This window comes from Gracilinanus agilis, chromosome 6 (genome assembly GCF_016433145.1).
Source record: "Gracilinanus agilis isolate LMUSP501 chromosome 6, AgileGrace, whole genome shotgun sequence".
NCBI lineage: Eukaryota > Metazoa > Chordata > Mammalia > Didelphimorphia > Didelphidae > Gracilinanus > Gracilinanus agilis.
The window spans coordinates 212,526,809-212,550,529 of record NC_058135.1 but is presented as its reverse complement, the minus strand read 5'-3'; the positions used below and the strand labels follow the sequence as shown (position 1 = coordinate 212,550,529).

The 23,721-nt window shown below is 36.8% G+C and overlaps 1 protein-coding gene across 1 annotated transcript in view; it reads left to right on the top strand.

Moving 5' to 3' along the window:
- The first annotated feature begins 631 nt into the window (after positions 1–631).
- C6H4orf50 (chromosome 6 C4orf50 homolog) overlaps positions 632–23,721 on the top strand; it is a 114,633-nt gene continuing 91,543 nt past the window's right edge. Inside the window, exons 1-5 of the mRNA XM_044681764.1 lie at positions 632–918; positions 2,659–2,797; positions 6,949–7,554; positions 18,351–18,416; positions 22,675–22,804. Of these exons, the coding sequence (XP_044537699.1) occupies positions 632–918; positions 2,659–2,797; positions 6,949–7,554; positions 18,351–18,416; positions 22,675–22,804 (1,228 nt within the window). The remainder of the gene's footprint in view (positions 919–2,658; positions 2,798–6,948; positions 7,555–18,350; positions 18,417–22,674; positions 22,805–23,721) is intronic.

The window sequence follows — 23,721 nt, the reverse complement described above, 5'->3', positions numbered from 1 at the left end:
AGTGCACCTGACACTGCAATTGATGGAGAAGTCACTTTCATTAAGTCTCAATTTATTCATCTATAAAATGGGACTGATATATTACTTTCAAGACCTACCTCAAAGGGCTCTTATGAGGAAAGTCCCTTGTAACATTTAAGTCCATCTATAAATTTGAGATGTGATTCTTCTTGTTACAAAGTATAAAGCACTCAAGGAATGTGATTTATGCTTATTTTTATTGCAAACTGCAAAATTCTATGCAACCATGGGATAGTATTGATTTCTGTTGAGAGATTTTAAAAGCCTATACAGTACAAACTGAAAAATGTTGGTTTTCTTCTTCCCTCTGTATTTACTAGCCTATTCAACTTGCAATCTCAAGTGTCATTCCCTCTGAATGTTGCTTTTAGTGACTTTGCTGTAAACAATTGTGCTGTAAAGTGAGAGGCCTTCATTCATATTTTATGGCTTTTGCTTGATGAAATGTAAGTTCACTCATAAATATTCAACATGCTATTTCAGTCAACAAAGAGTCAACCAAGAACTAACTGAGAGTTTGAGGAAGATACCAAGCAGTCCATAAGGGGGGAAAATGTCAAGAGTTCCCTGGATGTTGCGCTGAATTTGGACCCAGGAGTCTTTTTCTGGGATGGATGCTTCAGCTCAAAGAGGGAAGGAAAGAAAATTCTGTTATCATGTCAATGCCCCAACTGAAGAAAAAATTGACAGTATGAATCTTAATGTAAAAATTGACACTTCCTGGGTCTTCCAGGATGTAGACGATGCTGATGATATGCCTGGGGGTCTTTCTGAAGAAGGAGCAAAAAGCTGCGAAGATCATACTGGGGATCTTAGAAAACAGCTAGAAACATCAGAGCAAAGGCTGAGAACAGCTGTTGAGAAGCATGTAAGGTCAGAGTCTCGACTTAGAAACAGGTAAGCATACAGTATGGACTTGTGTTTAGGAGTCTAATAAAAAAGCATCAGCTTCATGATACTTTGAACTTCCCGGCAAATTAAGTGGTAAAAGTGTTCAGGGCAGAGGCTGTGACTGACAATTTTATGGTACCTATTCAAGTAGAGAAGATATGAGTACTTTCATATGTTTTAGAGAAGAAATTTGTAGAGAAGGAATTCAAAATAAGAATGCCATACAATGAGCATATGATGTTTGGGGTATAGAGAGTTGTAGATTTTTAAAGCAATAGTGAATATAGAATTTCAGGACTTAAAAAGTTAGGGCTGGGAGGGGACCTTGGTTAATTGGGCATAAAATACCAGAGTCAAAGAGGTCTTTAGCATTTAAGTTTTTAGAGCTGGAAGGCACTTTGGAGCATTGAACATGAGAATATTAGAACATAAAATGTTAGAACAAGTAGGGACTTTGGAGCATAGCAAATAGAATAGAAGAGTTAGAAAGACAGAAGAACATAGTTAGAACTAAAAAGCACTTTAGAGATCACCTAATTTTCTCATTGTGCAGATAAGGAAACTGAGGTTCAGGCAGAAGAAATTGCTTATTGCCAGGCAAACGATGAGTTTAGTGGCACGCTAATTTAGGTTATCTGATTCTGATCTCGTGCTCTTTGTAATATATCATTTTGTCCCTCTACATCATTAGGAGGCAATGTCATGTAGCAGAGAGAAGGAAAGGAAAAGGAAATAAGAATTTACTCTATATAGTGTTTCCTATGGGCTAAGCACTAAACATTTTTTTAACAAATGGTATCTTACTTGGTGCTCACAATAATCTGTGAGGTTAGTGTTATTATTATCCTTATTTTACAGTTCAGGAAACTGAGGCATATAGAGCATTAAGTGACTTGCCCAGGGTCATACAAGTTGATAAGTGTCTGCATCTAGATTTGAATTCAGTTTGATTCCAGGGCCAGCACCCTATCCATTGTGCCACCAGTTCTCCAGACTTTTATTAATTTTAATTACCTTTTTTTCAATTCTACTACTACAGTTTGAAGTTAAGAAGGATTGAGTCCAATCTTCCCTCTCTCACTTTATGACTGGGCAAATCATTTAAATTCTCTCAACCCAGCATTGTTGTGGGGATCAAATGAGATAACATTTCAAAGGCTTTGTGAACCTCAGAGTGCCATATAAGCAAACTACGATGATGAGGATGGTAAAGATGGCGGTGGCGGTAGTGATTGACTAAGTAGTTTGGTCTAAAAAAATGGAACTAGAAGGTCTTTCTTTTTTAGGCAAAATACTGCACAAACTAAAAATCTTGCCACCTGATTCTCTGGCTCACAAATGAGTGGCTGGGATAGTAGCACCAACTGAAGAGGAACAGTCTCAATAGGTTTAAGGAAGGGAGGGTTTGGCTCCATTTACCACCACTTCTCTAGGTTCAGAAAGCCTACTGCTCTGTAGGGCAATTAAGAAAGTGGAACCCAGCCTTTAGACTAAGTAGAAGGGCTTCATTCAGAACAGTGACATAAGCAAAGGAAAATAGGGGAAATGTGTGAGTTGAGTTTGGGATGAGTAAGATTCTTGCAGAGGGAGGGATTTGAGATGACCGTGAGAGATAAATTGGCACCAGGGAAAGAAAATGGCAGCATGAGAGAATGGAGCAGTTCCAGGTCTGTGAAACTATTAGGCTACATTACAAAAACCGAATAAAAACGATGGATTAAATATTTATCACTTCAAATGCTATAGGATTGAAGAATTGGAGCTGTCAGAGCAGAAACTTCTTGAAAGGGTCGGTCAGCTGAATGCCCAAGTGTACCAGGAGGAAAATGCCTTTCTTCAAGCAAAAGAGAAACTTGAGGAGATTCAGGAAGAACTGACAGATCTGGTAACTTCTTATCCTTTTTGACTCTGTGTTTAAGTTACCTGGAAATTTAACAGAGGACACATATAAGAAGTATAGCCTGGTATGGTAGAAAAAAGCACTGACCTGAAAGTCAAGAGACCTGGGTTCCTGTTTCAGCTCTGTTTATGTGATCTTAGACCTATTATTTCATAGACAATAGCATCAAGGATTTAGAGTTGGAAAGGATCAGGGGTTCTCTGGTCCAATTCTCCTCATGCTACACATGAGGAAAATGAGGACTATATTTGGTGAAATGACTTAGTCAAGTTCATACAGGCAGTATGTACTAGAATAAAGATTTAAACTCAAGTCATTTGATAACAAATTCAGTGTGCCTGTATAGTCCATCCTTTTCAGAACTATAAAATGAAGGGGGTAAGAAAAGATAATTAATCTTTCCTCATCCAACATTTTATGTTAGGTGAAAGAAAGTATGGTTAATCGAAAGAGAATTAGATTTGGAGTTAGAGAAAGTAATTTTAACCTGTACGACCTTAAGCAAATGTTCTTAGGGTCCTTTGAGTTCTGTCATTCTGTAGTCTGTCTTCTAAATTCTCTTTCAAATTGGAAATTATACATTTGAAGATTTCTCCCAACTCTAGAAGCCTATGTACTGATATTATTTTTGGATCTAACATTCTAAGACTCCCTATCGATTCAATAGTTTTAGTAATCATTTTATAAAATGAAAACTCCTGTGATTAATGAAGGAAGCCAGTTATAGTGGTGTGGTTTGTGAGTTTTTTTGTGATTATTCTTTTTTATTATACTTTATGTTTTAAATCTATATTTTCTCAAAAGATGGTTAAAGAAAAAAAATTATCTGGAATGAGTCCCTGTATTTGCTAAAGGAGGTGAATCATAAGTTGTTCATAAATATATTGTTTAAAAAAAGAGAGAGAAAAAGATTGCTTTCCTCCCTTTCTGTACTTTTACCCTTTTCACCTTTGGGTAGTTGGATTACTTTTGTTTTCTCACTTTGCTAAATTTCTGTAGTTCAGTTGGTATAATTTTAGTGATTCATGCTTAGAAGAAAAAAATTAAGTTTGTTTCAACTCCTTCAGCAAATAAAGAAAATAAAGAAAAAGGAAAAAATGTAGAAAAAAGACATTCTAATATTTTGAGGCCTATTCCAAATCCTAACTTTCTATATTCTTTTTTTAAAATCTTACTATGTGTCCTGGACACTCTAAGACAGAAGGGCACGAGCTAGGCAAATGGAGATGAATGACTTGCTTCAGGTCCTACAGTTAAGAAATGTCTAAATGCCCAAGTCCTCCTGATTCCACGTCTAGGGCTCTATCCACTGTGCCATCCAGCTGCCCCTAACATTCTTCATTCTGAGGTCTGTTCCAGCTCTAACATTACATGTTTGACTTCAAGGACTCTTCCGAGTCTGTATTTTATATTCTATATTCTACATTCTATATTCTAGGGCCCTTCCTAGGTCTAATGTTTTCTGTCCCAAAGCTCTTTCAGCTCAGACCTTTATTCTAAAGATCTCTCTTTGGTTTAATTCCAATTGTAACACGGTATGTTCTCAAATCTCTTCTGGTTCTGACAGTCCATGCTCCAGGGAAACTTCTAGCTATGATATTTCAGGTTTGAAACCTCCTCCATGTCTAATGCATTGTATTATGAGGCCTTTTTAAGCTTTCACATTCTGTTGAATAAATGAAAATTGAGGATAATAACTGTGTGTAACATTTCTCTTATAAACATGGAATATTAATCTAGAAAAACCACATTGTTAGTATTTCGTAGCTAAAGTCATCATTAAGTGTTGTTTTAAGCCAGCTCTTTTTTATTTAAATAACATTATATGATTGTGACAAAATTTTGAAGCAGAATGAGTCAAATGATTATTTTGTTGAAGTAGCTGGCTAGTAACTTTTTAAAAATTGAATTCAAATAGAACTATGGCAACACCTCTGTGACTGGTATTTTGGCTACTTTGTTCTCATTGAATTTTATATATATCTATATATATATATATATTTGTATATATATATATATATATTTGGCTCTGAGGACTTGGTGAATTACAGACATCACTCAATTTGATCATATCTTTTTTTCTGATTTTACTAGTGGAATAGAACTGAAAAAAAATGAGTTGGTATTTTGCTTCTGTGACCTACTATGTGCCTGTAAACTAATTGAGAATTAAGTCAATGGTTTAGATTAATGGTCTCTAATATATTTATTTCTCCCCTTTACCCCATTTTTATAAAAAATGAGCACATGCAGACAATTAGCAAATATTTACTAATTTATAAATTATATTCATATGCTATTGTACGAAGAGTACACATGATAAAAAGACAAAATATAATAGAAATCTACAAGGGATGAAAAAGGATGAAATAATATTTGATCCTAGAGTCAACAAGTCATTAGTGTTTATTGAATCGTAGAGTAACATGATCAAACTCTGCTTTAGGAAAATCCTTTTGGGAGCTGTGTGGAGAAGGGTTTGGAGAAGAGAAAGATATGAGGCAAAAAGGACCAATTAGGAGGCTCCTAAAATAATGCAGATAAGAGATGATGAGGATTGGAATGATGGTGATAACTGTGTTGAGGGAAAGGAACAGATGGGAGAGGTATTATGAAGACATAAAGAGCAAGCTTTATTGACTAATGGGCGATGTAATGTGAGGGATTGGGATGGCAAAGATATAACACCAAAGCTATGAACCTTGGTAACTGGTAGGATAGTGTTATGCTTGACAGTAACTGGAAAGTTTAGAAGAAAAGTAGGTTTCAGGGAAAAGATCTTGTGGAGTTTGCTCAGCCCCATCTAAATGAAAATGGAGAAGAAAGATTTCATTGCCCAGAGTCTATCTTCTGAGGGGGGAGAGGATCCTAAACTATGGAGACAAGCAGTGGGTTTTCTCAATGTCAATCAATTGTTCATTTGCTGTTGTGAGTGTTCAAGTAGATAGTGATAAGGCTAAAAATACCCTGAGAAACCAAGGTCTAGCTCAGAAAATGGGAGCTTGGGAACTTCCACCATGGACAGAAACAATGGGGGAGCAGAGGGGGATAAAGATTAGTTCAGAGACAAGCTACATAATTAGCTATTGTGCTGAAAGTTACAATCCATATTTTCATTTTCTAAGCAGTTGCTTACACAATCCTTGGGAACAGACCATGGAATTCATTTTTAATTTCACTGGTTTAAAGTACAGAACACTGGATTTGGAATCATAAGATAGTTGTCTTCAGTGTATTTAAAGAGCCATCAAGGGGAAGAGACAAGGCAACAAAGCATTTATTAAGCATTTACTTTGTGCCAGGAACTGTACTAAACACTAGAATTATAAATACAGGCAAAAATAGAGTCCCTGCTCTGAAGGAACTTACTTTCCAATGGAGGATGACTGCATACAATGGGGGATAAAAGGAGGATGTCCAGAAAGAAGGAACCAGCATAGGAGCATGGTGTCAAAGTCCTGAAAGTCAGAAGCTAAGCTGAGAGGGAATGAAGCATAGCTGGCCTGATCCCATTCCCAAAATGAAAGCCATGAGAAAGTCTTACCAATGAGATAAAAAGGGCCAGAGAGGCTGAGGGATATTATGGGGAGAAAAGGCCCCACATGCTTAGGAAAGTTCCAGGATGAGAGGGCAACTGAGGAAGCCTAAAAACTCAGAGCCAATAGAGGGAAAGGGATTAGACTTGTTTTCCCTAGTTTTAGAAGGCTTAATGAATGAAAAAGGGGAAATAGTTGCTAGCTACAGAAAGTCATATTTCTTTTCAATGTAAAAGGAACTTTTTTCCTAATAATTAAAGTGTCCCCAAATGGGATAGTAGTACTTTCAGAAGATGGTTAATTTCTGGTCACTAATGGTCTTTAACAAAGGTTAGAGGACCAGTTGACTGTCAGTAATGTTTCAGAAAGAATTATTGTCAGAATTGATGATTTCTAAAGTCTCTTCCAACTTGGATAATCCATCGCCTGGATTCAAATCCTACATCTGCAGGCCTTAGACAAAACACTGAATATTTTGGCTCCTCAGTTTCTTTCTATATAAAAGAGAAATAATAATGTCTTCTCTGTCTAATCTTGCAAGGTGATGTTATGAGGAAAGTGTTTTGTAGATATTAGCTGCTGTTAATTTTTTTTTTTCAGGTAGAAGAAACTGAAAGAGCTCGGAGGGCACAAAGAGAAAAACTTCAGCATTTTCAAGACCAGTTGCACAGGAAAGATGAAGAGCTGCAGAGGCTGCTTGCAACCTTTGAGCGTTATAAGCAGAACCAAAGGCGGCAAATGGATGTGGTGAGAGAGCAAGAAGGCTTCCTCAAGGGCCAGGTGATTCGCCTAGAGGAGGAAGCCCAACAACTCCGGGCAGCGACAACTTCCCTGATGGCTGAGCTTGAAGCAGGGGGAAGCCAAGGCTTGGATTCCCAGTCAAAGGTCCCACTGGAAAAGAGTGGATCCAACCCTTGGTACGTTGGGGAAGATCTGGCTGAACTCCGGGCTTTCTTAGAAGCTGGGGAGGTTCAGGCTCGGAAACATTTGGCTTCTCTGCAGCAGAGCCTAATGGCACTGCTTGCCAAAGAGGAGAGCAACAACCAAGAAAAAGAGGAAATTCTGCGCCAACTCCAGGAGCACCGGGATACAGTGCTTCACCTCCTTGTAAACAAGCTGGAGGATTTCCAGAGTCCGAGGCCAGAGCTTCCAAGGGGAGGACTCAAAGAGCAAAGTACCAGCCTGCAAGATGAGCCAGGAGCCAAGGTAACACATGAGACAGAACAGGTCATACCCCCTGAGGACAATGCCAGCCTGATAAGGGAAGAAAATACAGGATGTGAGGAAGAGTTCTTTTCTTTGAACCCTTTTTTAGACTCTTGTATTAGAAAGTTATAGTTCTATGCTGGTGTTATTTGGAGCAGAGAAGGAAAGAGAAGGGAATAAGTATTTATTAAGCACCAACTATATGCCAGGGAAATGGGAAGAACTCTTACAGGCATTACCTCATTTGATCCTTGCCCCAGGAGGTAGATGCTCTTATTGTCCCCATTTTCTAGTTGAGGAAGCAGAAGCCAGGAGAGGTTAAAGGACTTGACCAGTCATACAGCGAGTAAATGTCTAAAACCAGGTTTAAATGCAGGTCTTCTGGACCCCAGGACCAGCACTCTGTGTCACCCAAGTGGCTAAGATACATAGCGTGGTCTTTGTCCTCTAGAAGTTAACAGGTTAGTAGTTGAAAATGACAACAGCATTAAAATTAAATAATACCTGATTTTATATAATACTTTAAGGCTCACGATGAGATTTATAGCCATTATTATCTCTTTTGACCATCATAACAACCCTCTAAGGCAGGGACTATTATTATCTCCATTTGAAAAATGATAAAATTCAGAGTTAATAAGGGTGCAGCTTACCTGGTCCCCCAGCTGATAAGTATCTGGAACAGATCTTCAACCTAGGTTTCCCTTACTCCAGTGGTTCCCAAACTTTTTTGGTCTACCAGCCCCTTTCCAGAAAAAATATTACTTAGCGCCCTGTAAATTAATTTTTTAAAATCTTAATAGCAATTAATAGGAAAGATAAATGCACCTGTGGCCATTACTGCCCCCCTTGATCGCTGCAGCACCCACCAGGGGACGGTGGTGCCCACTTTGGGAATCACTGCCTTATACTGAAGGCAATACTCTCTCAACGTGTCCAGTGTGGGCATATATGAATCAGAGAATACAAGACCATATGAAACTGCCCTCTGGACTGTATGGCATAAAATTATAAATACTCTTAAGAAGTTGGAGGAAAGGGGGATTGGTAGAGGTCAAGAAAGCCTTCCCATAGGAGGAACTAGGATTTGAGCGGGAAAGTGGACCATAGGGAGGGTTTTGGGTCATTGGAGGAATTTAGGGAAAGCAAGTAAGAGAAAAGGAAAGAACTAAAATAATAATAAGTATTGGATATTAGAAACTAAGTGGATCAGCCCAAGAAAACTAGAGTAGGCTACCTAACCAAAAGTAAATGTCAATACTATTTCAAGGGCTTAACAATCCTGATTCTAGCTTGTTTTCTTATAGTTATGAAATGTTGTCTCTTCTATTAGACTATGATTTCCTTGAAAACTGTTTTTCACCTTTCTTTGTACCCTCAGTCGTTAATACAGTGCTTGGCACATATGTATATTATATGGTTCAATCCTGTCTAACTCTTTGTGACTCCATTTGTGGTTTCTTGGCAAAGGCACTGGAATGGTTTGCATTTTCTTTCTCCAGCTCATTTTATATTTGAATAAATATAATGAGGCAAAGGTAAATGACTTTCCCAGGGTCCCATAGCTAGTGTATGAGGCCACATTTGAACTCAGGAAGATGAGTCTTCTTGGTTCTAAATCCAATGCTCTACGCTCTGTGCCACCTACCTGCTTTTCTTGGGTAACTAATTGACTAACTGGCTGTACTTGTCCCAATGTGGATCAGGACTCCTGTATCAAAGAAGATGGTTCTCAGACAATTGCCAGGCTAAGAATTTATCAGTCTGTAGGCTGAAATCTACCAATGGACTTTTAAAAATGACATGTCCTTGCATACTTATACACTTAGTCCCTCACCTAATCTGTCCTTGAATCTCTTTCAAAATGGTAGAATCTTTGATAGCTTGTTTTCCACTAGAATGGCTTTTGAGACACAGCTGCCCCCTACTCACCATAATAAGTCATTAGAAATAGACTTTTGTAGGGGTAAAATGAGGAAAATTAGTGTTTTATCATTATGATCCAATCTCACATTCATTTATAATTTTATTGTCATAAAACAATATCTATATATTCTCTTTTGTAGCATGATACAGCGAATAAGCAAAGTTTTCAGGGTCAGAGAATCTGGTTTTCAGTCCTAGTTCTGATATTTGTTACCCATATGTCTTTACTTGATCTTTTGGTACTTCAGTTTCTTTACATGAAAAATTAGAGTAAATTTAATGATGGAAATTTAATTTAATGTAAATTTAATAATGCAGATTGTTTAAAAATTTAATCATTTATTATTTTATATTTTTATTTTATTTTTTAAGTTCATGTATTTAATTAACTAATTAATTTGGAATTTTTTTTTTTTTGCCATGGTTACACGATTAATGTTCTTTCACTCCCCTCTTTCCACTCCCCTCCCAGAGCTGATGAGCAATTCCGCTGGGTTTTACATGTGTCATTGATCAAGACCTATTTCCATATTATTAATATTTGCCCTAAGGTGATCATTTAGAGTCTGTGATACAGATTTAAATATTATGATTTGCCCAATAACCCTGTGAAGTAAAGAGGGCAGATATTTTTTACATTTTAGAATCATGTACTATCTTATTTCATGGGTCTCCAGAAGAGATTACAGGGATCATCCAGGCCAACCCCTACCCTTCAAGAGGAGCCCTGAAAAAATGATCACCTGATCTTGAATGAAAATTTTAAGTTTGTGGAAACTCACTACTGAGTTAAACGATTTAAGAACTCTTTGTTAGTAAGTTTTTCCTTGTATTGAGTCACAGTCATTCTTCCTTATAATTTCCATACCTTAGTCCTAATTATAGACTGAGACTAAGGAAAACTCTAGCTACCATTTCTCACCACATGCCTAGCCTACACAAGGCAATTTTAAAATAAATGCTTTAAGGCAGCCATCACATCACTCTAAACCTTCACTTCTTAAAGTGAATAACCCTCAGTCCTTTGACTAATCCTTAAAAGATAGGGTCTCAAATTCCCAGCCCTTTCTCTGGGTTGGCTCACCACTTTCCTTCCTCCAGCTGAAGCTGAATACAATGCTCCAGACGTGGCCAGAGGCAGAACAGAGGACAATAGCACTGTCATCTCCTTCATTTCACCTGGGAAGCAGGTGGTCCAGTGAATAGAGCTCTGGGCCTGGAATAAGGAATTCTAGAGTTATTTTATCCTGCTTCAGACACTTCTTAGTTTTGTGACCTGGGGCAAGCTGCTCAGTCTCAGTTTGCCTTATTTTATCTGAAAAGAGGGTTGATGAAAGAATCTACCTAGAGTAACAACAATAATAACAGCAATAATAATGATCACTTATATAGCACTTTAAAGTGTTTTGAAGACCTTGAAGTGCTATATAAATAACAGTTATTATTGTTATTGATATTATTGTTTTATTCTGGACACCATGCCTTCATTGATGGATCTCAAGATCATCTTAGCTTTTTTGACTGCCATATCACAATAATGATATGGCCATGAGATTAAATGACTCATGGAAGGTGATACAGTTCATAAGGATTGAATCCTAAATTCAAAACCGTGTTCTCAAAAAAGCTTTGATAGGATAGCCCCTTGCATCATGGATCTTATAATCTGAAATAATAATAAATAATGGCAACAACAACAGTGTTTATTTATATGGTGCTTTTCAGACTTACAAAAGAGTTAAATGTGTGGTCTTATGAGAGATAAAGGCATGGCAACATAATTGAACAAACATTTAAGTACCAGAGCACTGGGCTAGTATTGGCTAACTACAGAGTTTAGTTAAGATAATGACCTTTCCCTGCTGAGTTCATAGTCTAGTAGGGTGATGATTTAATACACATCAAATGTTACAACATATATGGTGTGTTAAGTGTGTTGGGCAAATGGCAAAGTCCTGTATAAGGTCATATGAAGAGAGTCAATAAGGTAAATTGTGTGTTTTTGAGTAGATTATGGGGGACATTAAAAGAGAAAAACAAGTTGAGAATTGCTACTGGGGGAAAGGAATCTAAAGGATTTCATGAAGAGAACCAACATGCTTATAGTTTGTCTACTATTACCCCTTTTTAAAAAATGCATTCTTCCTCCAGAGAGGACAAGGTAAGTGAGGGCACAGCTTTGTAGCCACATCTCTGCAAAAGAAGGTGGGGTAGATTAGCCCATAAAACCAGAGAGTGGGCTTAGGACAGAGACTAAGAGATTTTTTTTTTGCTAATTTTTTTCAACAGGTAGATACCAGTATCTGTCTCATTCTTTAAAAGAAAAAGAACATCCGTTATTTCAAAACCAAATCTCCTGTTAGAATCCATCCTGGGCCAATTATTTTCTTAGGATAAAAGCAGGGGACTGGCTTGGTTGTCCTCAGGGGTTCCTTCCAGCTCTTTATGTAAGTTCTTATGGTGTGGTGAGAAGTGTGTTGGATCAAGTATCAGGAGACCTGCTTTCTCCTTTGGAGTTGGAAGTTTGGAACCCCTGTCTTGGGAAGAAGACTCCTAAGAATACTAGTTCCATCTCTCCTACCTTGGAAGTGAACTTCCATCTCCAGCTCTCATCAGCTGAGGAAGCTGAGAAATGGGTAGTTTGGACCTACATTTCTCCTAGGTTTCATGGTGCCAGGGTCTTGTTGCAAGAGTGGTTTGGCAGAGAATCAGATAATTTTCATAATCAGAAGGGAAATAATTGGCCACTTAGTCCAGCTCGTGCCCAGATTATAACAAAGCCATCAAGTCAGCATCCAGCCTCTAAAGGTCTCCAATGAAGGGGAGCCCATGGCCTCTCTTGGCAGCTCATTGTCCTCTTAGACTGCCCTAGTTGTAAGAATATTGCCCTATGAGATGGGAGATGCAGTGCACTTTTTCAAATGTCCTTAATAATGTAGTACAGTGGCCAGAAATAGATGCTTTCTCATTGATTGATTGATTGGGACCTAGTGCCAAGGAGAAATGCTTTTTACAGTCCAAGAACAAAACATCTTTTCTGCCTTGTCACTTTCTTCGTGAGAGTGCTTCGCACTTCAGTGTAACTCGAGGGACGTCTAGTGGCAGGGAGAGGAATCTTCACGTTCCACTCAGCTCCCCAAAGCATCTAGCTAGCTAGCTGTGCCCCTTTGTTTCATACAAAGCCATTGCATCCATTTAACAGCTCTCCCGAGCAGACTAGTGACCTTGAAAGTGGCAAAACTGGGGCATGAGACATCATTAAGTTGTATAAGCATGGGATTAAAAAAAAAAGATGTAGGTCATATGATGCATAGAATAAAAGTCAAGAGACCTGAGCTATGATCTAGCCCCAAAGAGTCTGTCAAACACAAGACCAGAGGCCACATCATGCCCACAGCCCTCTTGTGAGTGACTCAAACTACAGAATAATTGGGAAATATTTAACAAAATAAATACAAATACAATAAAACAGAGAATATAACTTTTAAACTAAGTCAATATGCAAGTGTAGAGATGCATATTTATGGATTTATTGTGTTGAGGGTGTTCATTAGTCACATCCAACTCTTCCTGACCCCATTGGGGGTTTTCTTGGCAAGGATACTGAAGTGGTTTGCAATTTCCTTTACTAGCTCATTTTACAGATAAGGAATCTGAGGCAAAGAGAGATTAAATTATTTTCCCAGGGTCACACAGCTAGTAACCATCTGAGGTTAGATTTGAACTCAGGTCCTCCTGACTCCAAAGCCAGCGCACAATCTACCCCATTTCTATTTCAGTTTGACACCACTGGTCTAGACTATGTTCTTAATTCCCTATGGGACCTTGAATAAATTACTTCTCCCTGGACTTTAGTTTTCTCATCTGTAAAATGAAGGAATTGGACAATGTGACCCTACAGGTCCCCTTTCATCTCTGACCTACTTTGTTCTAAGGTCTCTTCTAATTCCAAGTCACTTCTGGTCCTAATTTTCTGTGAGCCTGAAAATATGAGCACATACTTGGCACCTTACAAAATCAAGATGCTCGCCTGCGCATGAAAACAAAATCAAGAAAAGGAATCATGATTATTTGCTTTTAAAAGGTCTTAGAATTTAAAATAATTACTGTCAGAACTCTGCTATTTGCAGAGGGCACCTTGACTCATGAATGCACACTGCTGGGGAAGTGCCAAGCCCACAGAGGATGCCAGATTTCCTATCAGGCTTCATGACCAAGAGTCTAGCCAAATGGATGTGGGGGGAGGGCTAAGGCGTCGGATTCATGGGTCAGGCATTTAGTCAAATAACAGATGCCAAATCAATGTCACTGTGAGCTTGATAAAGAGAAGAGACAACTTCACTGGCAGGACCAATGAAAAGACAAACCCTAACTGGAAGGTAGCCTGGGTCCAAATCACAGGAAAGCGGTCACATCATTATGGAGATGAGTGAGTCAGTGACAGGAGTGAGAGATTTGGAGACTTATTTTGATGGGAATCATCCAAAAGACCCAAAGTATTGCAAAATTAGAAGCTTATTCTTGATTCTCCCAACCTGCTGAATAGAAAAGCTGTTGTGAATTACTTAACTCAGATCTGTCCTATCAAACAGATTGGAAAGAATTTCATTAAATTAGGGGGAAAACATTTCAAAGCCATTATATTAAATTCATTTTAAAGGAGGAAGAAATTATACAACTACAGGTTAAACCCACCCTGCTTAGTTTTGAGGATGGATGTAGGTGGCACAGTGGATAGAGCATTGGTCCTAGAATCAGGAAGACTTGAGGTCAAACTTGGACTTGCACATCACTAGCTGTGTGAACCTGGACAAGTTAATTGCTATTTCCCTCAGTTTCTTCATCTATAAAGTGAGTATAATAATAGTTCTGCCTTCCCCTAAGGTTGGTGAATGAGATAATATTTGTAAAGCACTTAGCATATTGCCTGGCACATAGTAGGTGCCATATAAATATTAGCTACTGCTGCTGCTACTACTTACTACTACTACTACTGCTGCTGCTACTACTACTACTACTACTACTACTACTACTACTACTACTACTACTACTACTACTACTACTACTACTACTTTATTATTATCTGTAGCAGCAGCAGCAGCAACAGCAGCAGCAGTAGTAGTAGTAGTAATAGTAGATGTAGATTTTTGGTGACTATAGATTTGTCTTTTCCAATTCTCTCTGAGAGGCTAGTGGATAGGGAGTTAACTGATGTCATGAAAAACTGACTTCAAATCCTACCTCTCTCACATATTGGCTATATGGCCCTGGGCAAGTCATTTTACCAGCCCAATATTCTAGGCAGTTTTAAGACAGGACTTAACAATAAAAGGAAAGTGAACTTGGATGGGAAAAAATGCTTTAATAAATTCTAACTGAAAGTTAGTATTTTTTTTTCCATTTAAAACATTCTAAGAAAGGGTCTGCCAAAGGAATTTATAACAGAGAAAACATTAAGAACTCAAACACTTAGACTGTAAATTGCAGAAAATATGTTAACCTGTATTGATAAAGAAGATATCCTCACCTGGGAATTCTCTCTACCAATGAAATCATGGGTCCAGGCTCTGGTTCCTTTTTCTTTCTGACTTTCTGACACACTTATTGTTAGCAGTTGTAATTGAGCTCTCTATAAATAAACAATTTCAAACCAATATTATATACCCCAAGGAGTGAGGCTCCACATTCACAAACACAAACGTATTTATTACAGTATTTTCTATGGGAATCAAGGCAAAATACTTTTCTTTCAGGAGCAAAGAACTAGAAACCAAGTAGATGTTCATCAATTGAGGAATTACTAGAGTGTGTTATGTTAATATAATAGAGAATACTGTGCTGTAAGAAGTAATCAATGTGACTAATTTAGAGAAATATAGAGAGATTTATATAGATGCAAAGCAAAGTAAGTAGATCAAGGAAAAGAATATTGACTTAGAAAGTTACAAATAAACACTATTTGTATTTGATTGAATCTTATTATATTTTATTGATTGAATCTGCTTGAATTTGTATTGTATTTTTATTTCTTTTGTTAAATATTTTAATTTACAATTTAATTTATATTTTAATTTGGTTCTGGTCTCACTCAGGATTTTGGGCCCCAAGTTTGAAGTGTCTGAAAAAGAGAAAGATCTATATTGCACCTAAGCTATATAAAATTTGAGATTTGTACCTACCAAGAGAGACTTAGCCCAATCCTCATCCCACAATATTATTCATTATTTTTCTCCCCATAAATATTCAGATTTGTCAGAAATTATGATATTCAATTTACAACCCCCCTCCCAAAGAAAAGCAAAAAGTCTCTACCCTCATGGAGCTTATAATATATATATATATATGTATATATATATNAAAGTTACAAATAAACACTATTTTATTTGATTGAATCTTATTATATTTTATTGATTGAATCTGCTTGAATTTGTATTGTATTTTTATTTCTTTTGTTAAATATTTTAATTTACAATTTATTTGTATTTTAATTTGGTTCTGATCTCACTCAGGAGTTTGGGCCCCAAGTTTGAAGTGTCTGAAAAAGAGAAAGATCTATATTGCACCTAAGCTATATAAAATTTGAGATTTGTACCTACCAAGAGAGACTTAGCCCAATCCTCACCCCACAATATTATTCATTATTTTTCTCCCCATAAATATTCAGATTTGTCAGAAATTATGCTATTCAATTTACAACCCCCCTCCCAAAGAAAAGCAAAAAGTCTCTACCCTCATGGAGCTTATAATATATATATGTATATATATATATATATCCATTTATCTATCCACCTTATTATTAAGATAATATTATCTCATAATATTATCCATTATTACATCCATCCATCCTTCTATCTATCTATCCATCTATCCATCCATCTATCTACATCTATCTATCATTTATCATCTATATATCTATACTATATATATTCTTCCAGTAGAATATGTGTATGTTGTAGGATTTGGGTCAGAATGGCAATGGTTTCTCCAGGTCCCAGATCAGAGGAGAAGCATGCTATAATGTGTATGTATATAGATGCATATATATATATGTATATGCATATATACATATATATATATGTATGTTTGCACACACACACACACTACAACCTGTTCATAGATATACAAATACAAAGTATATATAGCAAAGTAATTTTAAGAGGAAGAGAGGTAACTGAGATTGATATTGTGCTTGGAATCATTAAGACCTGGGTTCAATTGCCAACTCTGAACTTTACTAGCTGTGGACTAGCCATGAAATCATTTTGCCTCTGTGAACCTCAGTTTCCTCATCTCTAAAATGGGAATGATTTTATCTATAATTCCTACTTCATGGAGGTGTCATAAGACTCATAGGAGATATTGTATATGGAGCATCCCCAAAACTCAACAAGGTTCTAATTTTTTAAGTAACTTCGTATGGTTATAAGTTACTAAAAGATGCAACTTACTTTGTATTATAGTGGATAGAATGCTGGGCTTAGAGTCAGGAAGACTTATCCTCCTGAGTTTAAATCTGGCCTCAGCCATTTACTCAGATACCTATTTGCCTCAGTTTCATCATCTGTAAAATGAATTGAAAAAGAAATAGCCAGCCATTCCGGTATCTTTGCCAAGAAAACCCCAAAGGGGGTCCCTAATACTCAGACGTAACTGAAATAACTGAACAACCACCATAACCTATTAAAAAGCTTAAAATTGAACTAAGGATTTCAAGAGTTTTTGGCACTTTATAAATGTTAGTTATTGCTGCAAATAGCAGCTGGAAAATCATGGAAGATTTTTTGTAGGAGATAGCATCTGTTCTGGATCTTGAGGGAAATCAGGGATTTCAAGAAGGAAATGAGAAGAGTGAATGCCTTCCAGAGATGGCAGGCCACCTATATAAATGGATGGAGATTGTAGATGGAATTTTCTTGAAGAGTCAACTTCCAGAAAGTCTACTGAAGCAAACTGCTATTGGAGATCTCTTGGTATAATTATCTGCTTATTTAAATTCTCAGAGATATTTGCTTTTGCTGCCATAGAGATCACAACTCTTCTATAGCCATGCATCCTCAATGTTTTTCCTTGTGTTTCTGCATAGATTTTTCACAGAGGAAAGGCAGTATGATGTAGTAGAAAGGGCATGGATTTTAAATTAAAATCTCACTCTGAGTCTTGACTTTTCACAATACTCGACTATATGACTTCTAACAAGTCATTGTTTTCACTGTAGGCTCAAGTTTCTTAATTTACAAAATGAGAGAGATGAAAGTAAATTCTTCTCATGATTTCTAATGTCTCTTCCAGCACTGACTTTCATGAACTGGATGATTTCTCGGGTCCTTGCTCATTTTCTGATCTATATAGTTCCCGGAAGGCCTTTCTCTGGTTCTTTTGATATGTTCAATTTACTGTTACAGTACTCATACTATTCATTATCTCCAGTTATTATTACATGACTAGTCTTTACTTCAGAAAGATAGTGAATTGTGCTCAGAGTTGAGTAAGGAGAAGAGATCTGATAAAAAAAACTCCAATCCTTACAGTTTTCCCAAATTTCTCAGACACCCAAGTCCATTTTTTTTAACACATATTCTTCTGGAAATGCTACATGGCTATGAAATACCAACACCTCAGTCTCAAGGGCAACACTTCAGTCTCAGGAGGAGCAAGACTACAAGTGATCCAAAAAGCAATGGAAAAGAACATATCATGGGTGTAAGTAGCCAGTAACAGTAGCACATGGTACAACAATGGTACATGATCTAAAAGAAAAAAGATCTTCTCCTTAGCAAATTAAGATTCAGTTTTGGAACACAGAAAAACCATGTTATAATAATAATAATAATAATAAGTTTAACCATATCACTTTGTTTTTAAATTTGCAGGAAGCTCAAGACTTAAATAGAACCAAAGACTCTGAAGTTCTCTTCTATTTGGAATCACAGGCACAGGTAGGAATAGAACACATAGTAGGTGGTTAGTAATTCCTTCCTGAAGTGAATTGAAGTGATTTTAAATATATTGTTTCATTTGATCCTCAGCATCAACTCAGTGAGATAAATAATGTGACTGTTATCCTTATTCAACAGATAAGGGAACTGAAGCTCAAAGAGATCACAAAATCTTTGCAATGGAAGGGACCTCAAAAGTTTTCTAGTTTAACTGATAATCCCAAAAAGGGAATTGCCTAATAACATACACAAGATACTGTTATGAATAAAATTATTTTGAGAGACTAATTTTAGATAAGAATATCAGTTTATTTATTAGGTCAGCATTATGACTGATCATTGGCTCTCTTGACAACCAAAGACCTTGAAGGTCCTGGATTAGGTACCTCTATCTACTTTTGGGAGCTAATTATTCAGCAACTCTTTTGAACATCCTAAGACATCTCTAATTGGTAAACAGCTAATTAGGAGTTTGTCTATCAAACTATTCACCCCTCCCCATCCCCATGTGATGGGGAACACATACACAGGAAAAGAATCACTGTAAAACTTTCCTGTTAGCCAGATTTTGTGAAAGGAACATGTTCCTAAGGACAAAGAAAATGCAAAAAAAAAAAACAAAAAACCAACTCTAGACTATTAAGGGTGCCTGTGGTTCAGGACTTCAACCCAATAACTCTCTAATATGGAGAGAGTATAGCTTTTCTATTCCTAATCCCTGATATAAGAATTATATCATAATTATATTAATTAATTATGGAGAAATAAATTCTCACAATGCCTAAGTGACAGAATAGAGGAAGATTCAAATTTTAGAAAAGACTATATCCCTGCCCTCCTGAAATTTTCTGAATAATACAGATACAAGAAATAATTGTAGATATAAAAATAGTCAATAATGCATGATATATGTACATCAGAGATTTGTAAATCAAAGTGCTTTGTAAGGAATAAAGGGAAAATATCATTTTTGACTTGGAAGGCAGAAGAATGCTTTATGTAGAAAATTATCTGTATTTGTGTCTTATCTTGTTATTAGTCTGTAAGGTACATTGTCAGGGACCCTATCTTATTTGAAATTTGCATCTTTCCCCAGCATATCAGTCACTCGGTCAACAAATATTTATCAAGTGCTTACTATGCTAAGCACTAGAGGTAAAAGAAAAGGAAATTATGGTTAACATGGGGAAGATAGCATGCAAATAACTATGAAGAAACAAAATATTTACAAGCTAAATTGTAGATAATCAATAGAGGGAAGTTACTAGCATTAAAGGGGATTGGAAAAGACTAATTGCAGAAGATGTCATTTTAGCTGACTCTGAAAAGAAGCAAAGGGAGTAGTTAGGAGGCAGAGATGAAGAGGGAGAGGTACAGGCATAGGAGAGAGGAAGGCAAAATGACCAGAATAAGGAGATATGGACTATTTTAATGGAGGAACAGCAAGAAAGGACATTGTCACTCAATCACACAGTATTTGTGGTGTATGTAAGGTTTAATAAGATTGGAAAAATAGTGCAGGACCAGATTATGGAGGGGTTTTAAAACCAGACAGAGGCATCTAGGTGACACAGTGGATAGAGTGCAGAGCCTGAAATCAGGCAGACCTGAATTAAAATTTGACCTCAGATATTTAGTAGCAGTGTGATCCTAGGGAAAGTCACTTAAGCTCTGTTTGCCTCAGCTTCTCATCTGGAAAATGGTAGTAAAAGTAGTACCTATTTGACGATCAAATGAGAGAATAATTGTAAAGCACTTACCCTAGTACCTGGAGCATAGGAAGTGCTATATAAGTCTTAGTTATTATTATTACTACTATTACATTTTATACTGGAGGCAATAGGGTATCACTGCAGTTGATTAAACATGTGGTCAACATAAATGTGTTATTTAAGTGTTTGTTGAATGAATGAATGGAAAAATATAAACAGAAAGAATAAATGAATAAAATATGTAAATAATATAATGTGTAAAAGCATGGGAGTGTTCAGAGAAGAAACTTCAGAACAATTCGTTAAAATTTCAGGGAGGCAGACTTGGATTCCATATATGGAATCTTATAATGTGGTGAGCCATCCCATGATGTTGTGAGTTTCCCCAAGATAGAAGTAGTAGACAGAAAAGAAGTTGTAAAGAAGATGCTTGTGTCAGATGAAAGTTTGGATTATATCCCCTTCAAAGTTCCTTCCAATTTTGAGATTCCGTAATTCAATAATTCTAAGAGAAGTCAAAGGTTGTGGGCAGTGTGGTCTAGAGTTAAGAAAAATTTACTAGAATATATGGGACTTGACTTGGGGTTCGAGGAATGAATAGGATTAAGATTGGTAGACTAGAGAGAGAGAACTTTTGTGGTCAAATAATGAGCAAAAGATTGAAGCCATCAATAACAATAAGCATACTTAAAGGAAAAGAACCCATAAATTCTAAAATATTTATAGTGACTCTCTTTGTGATGTCAAAGAACTGGAAAATGAGGGGATGCCCATCAGTTAGGGATTGACTAAACAAGTTGTGACATATGATTGTGAATGGAATACTACTTTGCCAGAAGAAATAATGAGCAGGTTAATCTTAGAAAAACATGGAATGATCTGTGTGACATTATGAAGAGTGAAATGAGCAGAACCAAGAGAACATTATATTCAGCAACAGAAATGTTGTTTGAATAATGACTTGTGTAGTTCCATCTCCAGAGAAAGAACTGCTAAAAAGAAATAAGCAAGACATAGTTGTATGTATACATGTGTTTTTTTTGTTAAATGATGCTTTGTCTATTGTGGGGAGCAGGAGGAGAGTGGGAGATATCTGGAAATTTTAAATCAATAAATTTAAATTAATTAATTAACCACATAATTAATTTAAATTAGCAAATTAAAATTAATTAATTGGTTGGTTAATTAATTTTAGTGAATTAATTATAAGCCTATGGAATGGACCTGTGATTTCACTGTTGTAAGGGAGTCTCAAGTGAGAAAAGACCCTCTACTAATGTAGATTCGGACTTCCCCTACAACTTTGCCTCTCTCCCTGAGTGAGTCTCTCTGAGACTCTCTGAGTCTTTCCCAAAGTCACTCAGCAAGTATGCACCATCAATGGGATCTGAACTCACATATTCCTGACTCCTACCTTGATTTTTTTATCTCTTACAATAGCTTCCTCTCCGAACCATGAATGCTTTTGCTACTTAGGGGAAGAGCAAGTAGACTTCCCCCATGAATATAATTATTAGTAAATTGTAGGCAAAGTGAAGAGGAAGTTAAAAATCAGGCTTGTTGGGGCAGCTGTGTAGCTCTGTGGATTGAGAGTTAGGCCTAGAGATGGGAGGTCCTAGGTTCAAATCCAGTTTCAGACACTTCCCAGCTGTGTGACCCTGGGCAAGTCACTTGACCCCCATTGCCCACCCTTACCACTCTTCCACCAAGGAGCCAATACACAGAAGTTAAGGGTTTAAAAAAAACAACAACAAAAAAAAAACAAAAAATCAGGCTTGTTGTGATATGAAAAAGGGAACCACCATCAGTAAGTAATGCATTTTTGTATGACTCTTGAGATCAAGATGTAAAAGAAAAAAATGTTAGGTTTATACCCAAAAGATGAATAGACAGACTTAATATTTATTAAGTGATTAGTATGGGTCAGGTGCAATGCTAAGTGTCAGGAATACAGCTAGGCAAAAAGTAAGACATTCCCTTTCTTAAAGGAACCTGCATTTTAATAGGAGAAGACAATACTCACACACACACACACACACACACACACACAAAAGAAGTTAAAGGGGGTGGTGGGAGTGGTGCAGAAGGTACTTGGGAGGAGGGTAAAGTCAAGAAGGAAACTAGGAAATTGCCCTAGCTGAATCATCTTTAGGCTGAGCATAGCTGGCATAAATTCTTCCTCAAAAGGGGGTCAAATGAGCCTCACCACTCAGAGGAGGATATTGTAGAGGTGGAGGTATTTAGAGGATGAAGATGCCACTGTAGTAGAGTTGAAGAGTTCCAAAGAGAATGAAACTCTGGGTATAAGACTTAATTCTAGCTGTGTGACCTTGGGAAAATCCTTTACTCTTTCTGAGTCTGTTTTATCATCCTCAAAAATGAGCATTAGGATTCTCTCTTACAAGGTTGTTATGGGGTTTGATCTGCAAACTGGAAAGTGTTTTAGAAATATGACAAATGAAGACAAGCTTGTAATAAATACAAGTAAAACTCCAGTGCAACAATGATAATTGTTTTCTCTTCTGTCTCTTGTTTTCTTTCTTAAGAGCAAGCCCTCATTTGTTCAGGATGAATTACTACCCCTCAGGTGGGAGGCGGCTCTTGATCCCGGTAGAAACAAAGCCTGTCAAACATCATTTGTCATTGAAAATGCCAAGGGACCTGGTGTTGTTGCAGGTATGGAGATTTCATGTCCTCTTTCAGGATGACTAATGTCCAAGAATCAGGGGTATGGCATAGATGGATAGAGGTAGTGATAAGTAGCTTATGACCATCCTAGTGATTGATTTACATGAAGGAATTGTTAGGGAATAACAGTAATTTAATTATTATTGACATCGATAATTTTTTAGAGAAATATTAAATCCCCATGTGTCCAGTCATCTTTGCTTGCTTTAATTATTTTTGTGTCCATATTTTATCACCAATATAGCCTGAAGTGGAAAGCTGAATGGCACTTTTGTCTTACTACTTGACCTCTTCTGGAATCAGAAGTGTGTTAAAGAAAAACTGGGTTTATCTAAGTGAAGCCCAGTAGCTTCAAATAGTAGTAGCTAGGATAGCTTGCTCCATCACATACTTTAATTTCAACTTGCCACGAGCATGTAAACTCATTGAGACTGTTTCATTGTTGTTCATTGAATTCAGGACTGCAGATTTAGTAAGTTACAACTCCATGATGCTCTTCCTGAAACCCACCCCAAATGGATCCAAACATCAGAACCAGCTTATGTTGTTTACTCTCATACTAACATTGACATAACATTAGCACAGTCCTATACACCATGGATTCAAACTTTAGTGAGAGAGTAATGGTGCTCTCCATGGTCCTGGCAGTGGTTTATGGTATTTAAATATTAGTGAATTGGATCATCCTCTAGTTATCACAACCTGGTTTGTGCTACTTTGGTATCTCTATAGTTTCCTGCTGGATATAACCATCCTATTAGTTTCCATTATATTCAACTGAGCTTCAAGATTTCAAGATCCTGACTTGTCTTTTCTCAAACATATTGTTATAAAATATTTATGAATATTATAGTGCCTAAACCTTAACCCAAAGTTAGCAATGTTTTATCTAAATAGTGTTACTA